Source organism: Myotis yumanensis, unplaced genomic scaffold (genome assembly GCF_028538775.1).
Source record: "Myotis yumanensis isolate MYYU_CA2020_CCGP unplaced genomic scaffold, mMyoYum1.0.hap1 SCAF_13, whole genome shotgun sequence".
In the NCBI taxonomy this organism is placed as follows: Eukaryota; Metazoa; Chordata; class Mammalia; order Chiroptera; family Vespertilionidae; genus Myotis; species Myotis yumanensis.
This window is the reverse complement of record NW_027223764.1, coordinates 39,380,385-39,393,194: the sequence shown is the minus strand read 5'-3', so window position 1 is coordinate 39,393,194 and position 12,810 is coordinate 39,380,385. Positions and strand designations below refer to the sequence as shown.

General features: G+C 39.1%; 1 protein-coding gene across 5 annotated transcripts in view; it reads left to right on the top strand.

The window, feature by feature from the left end:
* The window catches only part of CTNNA3 (catenin alpha 3), a 1,374,069-nt gene that overhangs the window by 302,947 nt on the left and 1,058,312 nt on the right, over positions 1-12,810 (top strand). For all 5 annotated transcript variants that reach the window (XM_070432843.1, XM_070432842.1, XM_070432840.1 and 2 more), the window contains exon 6: positions 7,986-8,249. In XM_070432843.1, the coding sequence (XP_070288944.1) occupies positions 7,986-8,249 (264 nt within the window). The remainder of the gene's footprint in view (positions 1-7,985; positions 8,250-12,810) is intronic.

The window sequence follows — 12,810 nt, the reverse complement described above, 5'->3', positions numbered from 1 at the left end:
ATTTTTTAAATTAAATATATTGAGGTGACATTGGTCAACATGATCATATAGCTTTCAGTGTGGGTTTCTATGTTACAAGATCTGTATATTGCACCATGTGCCTATCACCCAAAGTGAAATCTTACACCACCATAGAGTAGGACCTCCTTTTCCTCCCCCCTTCCCTCTGGCAACCACCACCCTGCTCTTCGTCTTCAGTTTTATGCACACATATGAGAAAAATCATATGGTTCTTGTCCTTTTCCATCTGACTTATTTAGCTTAGCGTAATATTCTCAAGGTCCATCCATGTTGTTGCAAGTGGCAGTATTTCATCCCTCCTTATGGCTGAGTAGTATTTCACTGTGTATATGTACCAAATCTTCATTGAGTAGATGAAAGAGCATGAAATTTATCCAGTACTCGGATAAATTTCATGCTCTTTCATCTACTCAAAGGTCAGTGCTACAGTAACCTTTGAAAATACACATCTGAGCTTATTGCTCTCACAGTTCTTTAGCAGGACACATGAGGAATCTCCTGCTTACCTTTCTAGCTGGATTCATCTCCATTATTACTTAGGTCTCCTGTACAGGAATACCTTGTTTGATTGTGAGTCACGCTTGTGCTTCACAGCTATGGTATTTTTTACAAACTGAAGGTCTGTGGCAACCCTGCTTTAAGCAAGTCTATCAGCACCATTTTTCAAAAGCATTTGCTCACTTTGTGTCTCTGTCACTTTATTTTAATGTTAATTTTTGAAAGTATTACATAGGTCCTCCTTTCCCCCCCATTAACATCTTCCAGCCCTCTCCCCTCCTCCACCCCCCGCCCTCCCCAGGCTCTCACCACTCTGTTGTCTGTGTCCAGTGGTTATGCATATATGCACACAAGTTCATTAGTTGATCTCTTTCCACCCATCCTCCCCTGCCTTCCTCCTGAGTTTCGACAGTCTGTTCATGCGTCTATGATTCTGGGTCTATTTTTGATCATCAGTTTATTTGGTTCATTAGATTCCACATATGAGTAAGATCGTGTGATACTTATTTTTCTCTCACTGGCTTATTTTACTCAGCAAAATACTGTCCAGGATCATCCATTCTCTGCGACTTTTTAATAATTCTCACAATATTTCAAACATTTTTTATCATTATTATATTTCTTATAGAAATTTGTGGTCAGTTATCTTTGATGTTACTATTGTAATTGTTTGGGGACATCACAAATATCACCCATACAAGTTGATGAACTTAATAAATGTTGTGCTTCACCTATGGGCTGTCCCAGTCTTGCTTCCTCTCCTCGGGCCTCCCTATTCCCTGCAACACAACAATAGTGAAATTAGGTCAATTAATAATTCTACAGTGGTTTCTAAATGTTCAAGTGACAGAAAGAGTTACACATCTCTCACTTTAAATCAAAAGCTAGAAATGATTAAATTCAGTGAGGAAGGCATGTTGAAAGCTGAGATGATACCAAAAACTAGGCCTCTTGCGCCAAACAGCCAAGATGTTAATGTAAAGGAAGAGTACTTGAAGGAAATTTAAGGTGCTACTCCAGTGAGCACACCAATGATCAGAATGTGAAACAGCCTTATTGTTGACATGGAGAAAGTTTTTGTGGACTGTATAAAAGATTAAACCAGCCACAACCTTCCCTTAAGCCAAAGCCTAATCCAGAGCAAGGCCCTAACTCTCTTCAGTTCTATGAAGGATGAGAGAAGTCAAGAAGCTGCAGAAGGAAAGTTTGAAGCTAGTAGAGGTGGGTTCATGAAGTGTAAGTAAAGAAGCCGTTGCCAATAACAAGGTGAAGCAGCAAGTGCTGATGTAGAAACTGCAGCAAGTTGCCCAGAAAATCTAGGTAAGGTAATTAATGAAGGTGGCTACACTAACAACAAATTATCAATATACATAAAACAGCCTTATATTGGACTTGCATAGCTATAGAGTAGAAGGTAATGCTTCAAAGCCCCAAAGGAGAGGCTGACTGTCTTGTGAGGGCCTAATGCAGCTGGTGACTTTAAGTTGAAGCCTATGGTCATTTGCTATTCCCAAATCCTAGGGCCTGAAGAAATACGCTAAATCTGCTCTACCTGTGTTTTATAAACGGAACAAAAATTCCTGGATAACAGCACATGTTTACCATTTGGTTTCCTGAATATTTTATGCTCATTGTTGAGATCTGCTTAGGGGAAAAGATTCAAAATATTATTGCTCAGTGATAACACACCTGGTCACCCAAGAGTTCTGATGGAGATGTACGAGATTTAATGTTGTTTTCATGCCTGCTAACACAACATTCATTCTACAGCCCATGGATCAAGGAGTAATTTTTACTTTCATGTCTTATTATTTAAGACATACATTTTGGAAGGCTGTAACTGCCATAGACAGTGCTTCCTCTGAAGGATCTGAGTAAACTAAATTGAAAAATTTCTGGAAAGGATTCACCATCCTAGATGCCATTAAGAATATTTGTTATTAATGGGAAGAGGTTAAAATATCAAGAACTTTATTTGGAAGAAGTTGATTCCAAACCTCCTGGATAACTTTGAGGGGTTCAAGACTTCACTTGAGGAAGTAACTGTAGTTACTGCAGTGGTGGACATAGCAAGAAAACCAGAATGAAAAGTGGAGCCTGAAGATGTGACTGAACTGCTGAAATCTCATGATAGAACTTTAATGGATGAGGAGTTAGTTACTTCTTATGGATGAGCAAATAAAGTGATTTCTTGAGATGGAATCTTCTTCTGGTGAAGACACTGTGAAGATTACTTCTGGTGAAGATGTTGTGAAGATGACAAAGGATTTAGAATATTACATACACTTAATTGATGAAGTTGTACAGACTTTGAGAAGATTAACTCCAATTTTGAGAGAAGTTTTATTTACTGTGGGTAAAATGCTATCAAACAGTATCACATGAAATCTTTCATGAAAGGAAGTGTCACTTGATGCAGCAACTTCATTGTTATCTTATTTTAAGAAATTTCCAGGGTACCCCAACTTTAGCAACCACCACCCTGATAAGTCAGCAGCCATCAACACTAAGGTGAAACCCTCCACCAGCAAAAAGATTATCACTCAATGAAGGCTCAGAAGATGGTTAGTATTTTTTAGCAATAAAGTGTTTTTTTTTTTAAATTAAGGCATGTACATTGTTTTATTAGACACTGGAGGCCTGGTGCACGAATTCGTGCACAGGTGGGGTCCCTCGGCCTGGCTGGCAATTGGGGCCAGCTGGCCGGGGGAAGGGACTGCTGGAGGTTGGCTGTGGGAGCGCACTGACCACTAAGGGGCAGCTCCTGCATTGAGCGTCTGCCCCCTGTTGATCAGTGCACATCATAGCTACTGGCCAGTTGTCAGGTCGTCTGGTCTTAGCAGTCGCATAGGCTTTTATATATATAGAAAATACTATTGCATACTTAATAAACAAAACTTTTATGTGCTCTGGGAAACCAGAAAATTCCTGTGACTCAGTGTATTGTGATACTCACTTTATCGCTTCATCTTGGATCCCAACTGCAGTATCTCCAAGGTATGCCTGTGCTTGCTGTGGTGCCACCTGCTGTGGTCTGCATGCTCTTTGCTCTCATGCCTCAGGTCTTCACACATGCTGTTTTATTTGCTTGTTTTTTTGTTCTGCTTTTTTTACAGGAAAAACTCCTACTTATAGTTTAAGATTCACTTTCTCTGATACATTTTCTTTAATTTCCTCAAGCTGAGGGACTTTCATCTATTTTAACTCTCATATAAATTTGTTTCCCCTTCTGATCTATAAGCTCTTTAACTTTACATTTCTAACATCTAGTGAACTGTCTGATGTGCAGCGGGAGCCAAACAATATTTGTTGAATGAATAGTTGAATTAATTAATTGATTGCTTAGGGCCCTCCATTTTTTTAAAATTGAAAATCCCTAAATATATTTTGTTCTCTTGCCAGAGTTAAAACTCATGTGTTAATTTTCTATCCACTTGCACAGACTTGTGAGTTCTTCTTCTTTCTTTTTTAATCCCATCTGTGTATTTCTTCATCAGCTAGAAGCCTTTAATGTCCTCTTCACTTAGAAATCTCATGTGAGATTTTACTTTCTGGGAAAAAGTTATTAAATAAGTATAAATCCTGAGGAGCTGAATTCTTTATACTTCTCCACCCAAAGAAATCCCTAAGTAACCCTACCATTTAATTCCCATTTTGACCTGGTTTAAGATTTTAGCATACTTAGACATATGAAGCTTTGAACCATGGTATTATCAGTTAAAATTAATAAAACAAACATCACCACCGAACCGGTTTGGCTCAGTGGATAGAGTGTCGGCCTGCGGACTCAAGGGTCCCAGGTTCGATTCCGGTCAAGGGCATGTACCTTGGTTGCGGGCACATCCCCACTGGGGGGCGTGCAGGAGGCAGCTGATTGATGTTTCTCTCTCATCGATGTTTCTAACTCTATATCCCTCTCCTTTTTTGTAAAAAAATCAATAAAATATATTTAAAACAAACAAACATCACCACAACCTTTTATTTAGAAGGATGGCATTTATTAATTCCCCTTTTGTTTATGTGCCTACTTATTACATTAAATTTATTCTTTGGGATGTGCCTTAGGAGAAATGATCTTGCCTTCTGTATTTTCCTTACCTTCAACTCTATAGCCTGCCTTTCTTTCCCCCACCAGCTGCCATAGTACATCATTTTTGTTATGTTCATTAGAACTGTCCTTATCACAGTTTACTGTTTTGGATATCAGTGCTCATTAAAGATCCTATAATTGCCTTGGGCAGAGATAATTAAGCTTAGGATCAAAAGCCAAAAATATATTTGGTTTTTAAATTCCAAAGTCCCTGCAGCATTAAAGTCACTGTAATTTACTGTTAGATATACATAGCCACCATCAGAGTAAAAGAAATAATATTTTTAACTTTTGCTTTCTTTGTAATAATATATGTTCACAGACTTTCTTCTTTCAGAAACTACCTAAATGTTGACCATGCCATTCTAGATAAAGAAGTATATGTTATGTGTATGTCACTTTAGAGGGAATTATGTAATACATTTTGATTATACTGTAATATGCAGAGACTTTTCTTCAGCTCTTTCTGAATATTTATACATTTTATTGTTATTCTTCTGGGGAGTTGTGCGTCCTTTCAAAACTGTAATTTACTTGTCCTTTCAAAACATTAAATATTTTTCTAAGTTTCACTGAGCTAAATGTAGGTGGTGATATAAAAATGTGGAAAATAAGATAATCACTAAGACCATCACAGGAGAAAGACAGTATTCCTTAATAAATTTAAGGAATAAAATAATACTGTACTCTCTCTATGTCTACTTTTTTTCCAAGTATATTTCTTTTCTTTCCTTTTCCTTTTCTTTCTTTCTTTCTTTCTTTCTTTCTTTCTTTCTTTCTTTCTTTCTTTCTCTCTCTCTCTCTCTCTCTCTCTCTCTCTCTCTCTCTCTCTCTCTCTCTCTCTTTCTTTCTTTCTTTCTTTCTTTTCCTCACCTGAGGATATTTTTCCATTGATTTTTAGAGAGAGTGGAAGACAGAGGGAAGACAGAGAGAAATATCCATGTGAGAGAATCACACTGATTGGTCACCTCCTGCATGCACCCTGACTAGGGCCCAGGCTGGGGAGGAGTCTGCAACTGAGGTACATGCCCTTGACTGGAATTGAACCCGGGACCCTTTGGTCCACAGGCCGTTGCTCTATCCACTGAGCCAAACTGGCAAGGGCTACATTTGTTTTCTGATATGCTACTTACTCCGTCTTCTGTTGGCAAAATATCATTTTCCCCATTTTTATAGATGGAAAAGCAGACATTGAAAGAATAGAGGAATTACCCAGCTCATGGTGCTAATGACAGAGATAAAACTAGAACTCAGACCGGAAATATAAGGGGAAATCATACCGAGCCAAGAAAACCACAAAGTGTCTTTTCTTGGGTAATTAGTATGAACAGTGGGTTGACAGCTACTTCTTACTGTCCTCCCCACATCTTGTAAATCAGTTGATATCTCCCAAAGCCTGCATAAAGTAGCAGACAGCCTTTACTTTCAGAAAAGAAGGAACTAAAAATACAGCAGCACAGCCATTTATTAACTACAGGCAACATTATTCCTTGGTAACAGAGTCTTGTGGAAAAAAACATGTGAGTTGAAAGACTTAGGTTTAGAGCTTAGTTCTTTTACCAGCCTCTGAGTCTTCTTACACTAAATACCTATTTAGTTAAAGTGGTGCTTAATAACCCCAGCCTTACTGCTTTAAAGGTGTTGTGATGATTGATAAGATCTAGAAGCACTTTATAAACTGTCATTATACAAAGACGAGTCCTCGTCCTTGTATAGCAAATAAGGGAATTCCTTCCTGTGCAGGAAAGATATAGCATAGTTATTGGGATCATGGTTTAGCTGTCACACTGACTTTGGTTACGATATAAGAAATGCCACCGTCTAGCTCTGTCACTGGCTTAGGATCTTAGACTCTCTCAAACCCTGTTTTCTCGTTTTTAAAATGGGGAAAGTACTTATCATGAATTTTTAATGCATAAGCTATAGTTAAGGTCCCTTGAGTTAGTTTTCTTTAAAATAAGCTTTCTATTTATATTAATATTTTTAGATTTTCAGAAAAGTTGCAGATGTGGTAAAGGGAGTTCCCATCTACGCTTCCCCTGGCTCCCTGCCTTGTTAATACCTTTGATTTGCCACAAGGAACAAACTAACACTGACGGATCACTATGAACTTGACTCAGGTTTGTGTGGGCTTCACCAGTGTATCCATGAATAGCTTATTTCTTTTCCAGGATCCAATCCAGGGTTCCACATTGCGTTTGCTTGTCATGTCTCCCCAGCCTCCTCTGGTCTGTGAGAGTTTATTACTTAGTGCCCTGTTTTGGTGTGACTGTCATGGTCTTGAGGAACACTGCCTGGGTCTCATGCAGGATATTCTCCAATCCAGTGTTCTTTATTGTGTTTCTTATGATTAGACTGGGATTGTGGGCTTTTAAAGAGAGTACTAGAGAGGAGGAGTCACAATGTGTCAAGGGGCGCATGGTATCCCTGTGGCATCACTGATGAGGTTAACCTTTGTCACTTAATTAAGGTAGTGCTCGTCAGGGATTTTTGCTGTATCTTGAGTTAGTTTTGGCCAGCTATCACTTTTATAGGACTTCTCTCCCCTCTCTTCCCACTGCTTGGGATGCTTTTCATGTATGTTCACTGCAACTGTCATCATAATGGAAATATTTTCTGTGACCACCAAGCTAAAGCAGCTTTCCCTTCTCAAATCAGTCTCTGTGACGCATTACTTTTGTCTCTTCTTGATAGCATGCATCATTTCCTGAAGTAGACTTGTGCATTGTTTACCTGCTTCATTGTGTGTCTATAGGATCCCTCCCCTCAAAGAAGAACATAAGCTTCAGGAGGACAGGGGCCTTGTAGGATTGCTCACATCTGTACGCTTCGCATCTAGCACAAGGGCCAGCATTTGCTAAGTGTTCAATAACTATTTGTTGAATAAATGTCTAAGGAAGAAAGATAGAGGGCTGATTTATTAGTAAGAAAAGAGTCTAAAAGAGCAGAATGGCCGGAGGTTCAACTTAGCATCTTGACTGAATTGGTTTAGCTTTCATGAAAAGTTAAATGCAATCATCACCGTCTATGGAAATAGGTAATCAGTATCATTATAATTCATGCTCTCTTATAATACACTTAAGAATGTGAGCGCCAGAGTATTTTTCTGAGTTGTAAGGATATGACTGATCTGCTCCGTATTACACATCTGCATCACTGTGACCTTTATTTGCTAATGCGCCCAGCTTTCCTACTACAGAATTTTTGACTCTGAAGGAGGGTAAAAATAATTGATGGCCTGGATTTTAACTTATAGATGACTTCCTAGTGTCTATGATCTTTTTCATGTATATTGACAGAAAAGTAGAGCTTCTTTGTATAACTCTTTCTCCCATAGCTCATTATATGGTACCTCTCTTTTAATTTTCATCCTCAGGACTTAAAGTCTCCAAATCAGAGGGATGAAATAGCCGGCGCCCGGGCCTCATTGAAGGAGAACTCCCCCCTCTTGCATTCAATTTGTTCAGCTTGTTTGGAACATTCTGATGTTGCTTCCCTCAAAGCCAGCAAGGACACAGTTTGCGAAGAAATTCAGAATGCGCTCAACGTAATATCGAATGCTTCACAAGGCATCCAGAATGTGCTGGCCCCTCTGGAACCTCAGGCAGCAACCCTGGGAAGTGCCCTTGATGAGCTTGAGGTAAGTCAAGAGAAAGGTAAAGTGTGATTTGATGTCCCAATATGAAAATAAACAGAAGTGGGTTTTTAAATCCATGTACTGGAGTTTAGAGCATGAGTAAATAAAGACCTAGTAATCCAATCAGACTCGACCATCCTCTTGTATGTTCCAATGAATTGATTAGCAGGAAAATATTCCATCAGCAGACCTCTGAGTCCTTTGCATCTCTGCCAAGGAAGTCGTGAATTTAAATTGGGGATTGTTAATTAGATTGTAATGATGGTTTTATTTTCTATAAATCTCCTTAGGAAATGTAGGATTTATCCATTTCACAAATACTTATTATTACTAGTGTACTTTGTGCTTGGGATGTAATAGATGACAATCCACATTCTAAAAGGGGAAAAAGGCAAAAAAACAATAAACATAGAGAAGTCAATTGCATAGAATGTTACATTGAGAAAGTGAGATATTATCAAAGCTTGAAGGAAGTGAGAGGATCAGCAGGTGGAGATCCAGAACCGAGGCCGGAAGGCATGCCCGGTGTTTAGGTGACAGAAGTGGGGGATTGGTGCGGAGAGGGAGGTGATGAGTAGATGCTGAGATCAGAGACCCAGTGGGGTTAGGTCATAAAGGGCTGGAAAGGCTTTTATTGATTGCGGCTTTTACATCAGATTAAATGCGATTCATTGTAAGGTTTCAAGCAAAAAAGTGACAGGCGGAGGCTACACTGACTGTGTGTCAGACCGAAGGGGAACGAAGGGAGAAGCTGAAAAGCAGCTTCCAGACAGCTACGTGCTCCAGTCTCCCTCAGGCAGGAAGTTCCAGGCTTGCATTTTACATCACCACTTGATTCCACCTCAACTTCTAGTTTGGACCAGGGTGGTATCTGTAAATGCTGTGAGGAGAGCCAACTAGATTTGACAGAATGAATGTGACCTGTGGGAGGAAGGGAGGAGTTTTGGCTGAGTCTCCGGAAGCACCCGCCAGATGGAGCTTGGGGAACAAGGTGTTATTAGGACGTAATATGTGCAAAGGGAGGAGAAGAAGAGCCAGACTAAGCAGAGGAAGAAGTCTACGCCCACAAAGCCTGGACCAGTCAGAGGGAGTTCTGGAGAGAAGGTTGCTCCTGAGTGTTCCTTGTCAGGCAGAAAAGCCAGGCCTTTTGCCTCTTCCAGTTACTGGAAGCCGTGAAACACTGAAGGTAGTGATAGCTGGGGGCCCGTCTGCTGTCCTCACTCCCCACAGCTGGGCAAGTCCTGCCTGGCAGGGGAATGGGCAGTACACCTCTGTGTCTGCCACAGATCATTACAAGGTGTTGTTTTGTTTTGTTTTGTTTTGGCAACTGGATGGATGAATTTTCATCAGTTAGGATGGGAACTGATGATAGGTGAAGCCAGTTTTGAGAAGAAGCTCAGAAACTCAAACTCTATTTTCAACATTCAAGTATGATGTCAGGGACCATTAGCTACCCAAGCGAGACATGTAGCTGCTCAGTGGGGGCAGCATTGGGTAGCACTTAGTGATGAATGCCTGGTTCCTCTCTCAGCTGTGGTTCTTACCACCCATGTGCCCTTAGGAAAGTTATTGCCTTGGACTTAGTTTCCTCTCCAATAAAGGCGGATAAATCATAGTATCGTTACAATCAGTGAGAATAATACATGTAAACATGCCTCGAGCAGTGCCTGGGACTTCATTAGGGCCCAGGAAATCTTAGCTCTCATTATCATTAGTGCAGATGACTATTTCGAGGCAGATTCTTCTATAATTAAGAAATCAACCCGATTAAAATTAAGTTTTATTGATACACTAAACTAAACACATATAATTCCTATGTTCTTAATTTTATTACTTTCATGGTAAACATATTATTTAAATTTAGAATAACCTTTTTGTATGCTTTTGCATTAGTTACACGTTTTTAAACAGGTCACTTCATTTCTAATCCAGCATTATTCAATTTCTAATTATTGACATCATTATGAAAATTTATTAAATTCCCAATTATTAGCATCTATGTGAAAATTTTAGGAACTCTTGTCTAAATAGGGTAGCCTCTTTAATAATACCCCACCATCTTTTTGTTTGCCCTGTGTAATGAGCACTCAGTAAACTTGTCCTTTAGATGCGTACCTTGTCTTCATAATAAGATGAAAACTCCTTGTGGGCAAGACTGTTTCTTTACTAATTTTATACCAGTGATACTAGTTGAATGTTAGGTCCCCCATAAATTAAAAAGTAACTTTTCTTGTAACTTTTCAGTTTATTATGCAGAGAGGAAGATTAGATAGGTAGATAGGTAGGTAGGTAGGTAGGAAGGTAGGTAGGTAGGTAGGTAGGTAGGTAGATAGATAGATAGATAGATAGATGAGATAGTTGGTTGCAGCTTTAATGGGACCGGGCATAGGAGTGGTGATGGATGGAGTCTTCCTTTTAATTATTTAATTATTAGAGTCCCTAGAAGATAAGCATTTTTATTTATTTTTTTACAGAAAATAAAACTGAGACTTGCATAAGTTATGTCACTTGCTTAAGTCAGAAGGCTGGTGAGTGATCAGAGCTGGGATGTGAATCTCATCTCTCTGATTCCAGAAGATAGTTCTATCTTCTGTGCTATATTCAATTCTCATTGATAGAACTTAAGGGGCTTAATTAAAATTCAACACAATTTATGCTAAGATTCTTAGTTTCTATAAACTATCAGTTAAATTATAAATGTAACCAAGTATAAAAGATAGAATAACTTGTTAGTGAAAAGAACTTTGTACCTGGGTCATTTAAGTAGAAGTAGTTTATATTTGAGAAGGGGCTAATACAGTGAGGTGAAATTTCCTAGGCTGGACATACAGGCTTGTATATCATTTCTCACAGTGCTACACAGAATTGTGTCAGGGGATGCTTGCATAACTGGTCCAGTTTATTATGGAGAGAGAGAGAGAGAGAGAGAGAGAGAGAGAGAGAGAGAGAGAGATAGATAGATGAGATAGTTAGTTGCAGCTTTAATGGGACCAGGCATAGGAGTGGTGATGGATGGAGTCTTCCTTTTCTCAAGCCTGTGGCTGATTCAGTTCTCAGGACAAGGCAGGAGGGAGTCCCACAGATATTTCCCTGAAATCCTAATACTGTCTCAACAACCTTTGAAATGAATTCAGTTTCAGTCAAAGCTAGGCATGCCCAAGCTAGTGCAAATGCTTGAATTTTTGTACATATTTTTATACCCAAGTTACAAATAGCTGCCGAGGCTGTCTGAACTAGGTAAAGCAGAATTTATTGAGCATTTAGCCTTTTAAAATGATTTTGCAAATTAAATGGTTGCTCTTCTCTTTATTTACAGGAAGCGGTATTGGCAGAAGATCCAAAGTAACCTTTGCTCTATCTTGCTTCTGCAAATATAATACCTTGAAATAAATTGATGTAGTAAATACGCTGTTGGGAGGAAGTGTCATTACATGTTTATGGTGTGGAAATGTAACAGAGCGCTTACTCAACAAATACCAAGCCGCAGCTCCGTTTGCTCTTTCATTCTGGTCCACACCTGGTTGTGGGTATGAAGCCTGAGATTTATTGGTGGAGAAAATAGAAGTTGAATTAGAATACTTGACAGGTTAAAGTGATTGATTTATTGGAAAGTCTAATATGAATTACAAGGTGTTCCTTCTGCATTTGTGACTGAGTGAGGGTTGAAAAGTGTTAAATTATAGATTAACAAAATTTCCAAAATGTTTTTAAGCGAGAAACTTTGCCAGTGTAATTGCTTTGAAACTCCAAATCTATCAAGATATGCTTTCTCCTGTGGGGAAAAAGCAGCTGTTGTAATCATGGTCCACAGAGTTATCCAGATCGTCTTGTGAGAAAGAAGAGAATGACAAAGGAGTTTTGTAGTGTTTTCTCATTTCCAAAGAGCTGTTACATTTATTTTCTTATGTTTCTTTTTTATATATTCATTTATGTGTCATCATTCCTATATTTCTTTTTTCTTTTAATCTTCACCCCAGGATATTTTTTCATTGATTTTTAGAGAGAGTGGGAGAGGGAAAGACAGAGAGAGAAACATCGATGTGAGAGAGACATAAGGATTGGTTGCCTGCTGCACACACCTTGACCAGGGTCGGGGCCAGGGAGGAGCCTGCAACCAAGGTATGTGCCCTTGACCAGAATCAAACTTTGGCCCCTTCAGTTCGCAGGCCAATGCTCTACCCACTGAGCCAAACCAACTAGGTCCCTATATTCCTTTATTTACTGTTGTATCTCCAACACCTAGAATAATGCTCTACACATAGTAAGTGCTCTGTGAATATTGCTGAGTAAATGAAGGAAGGAAAGAATAGATACAGGAATGCTGCACGTCATTTTGTGATATTGGATCGAAGTGCATTTTTCCCTTACCCCTATTTTTTTCCTCCTTTCTCCACCTGGCAGTGCATATACTTGTGGTGGGTGGCTCTACTTTACCTAACTTTTAACTGGGACATGAATTTATAGTGAGGTAAGCCACCAAAAACCTATCTAAGTGATATGCTGCTCAGATCCTTTTTTTTTTTTTTTTTTTTTTTTTGTGATAAGGGAGCCCAAAGAGAGAACA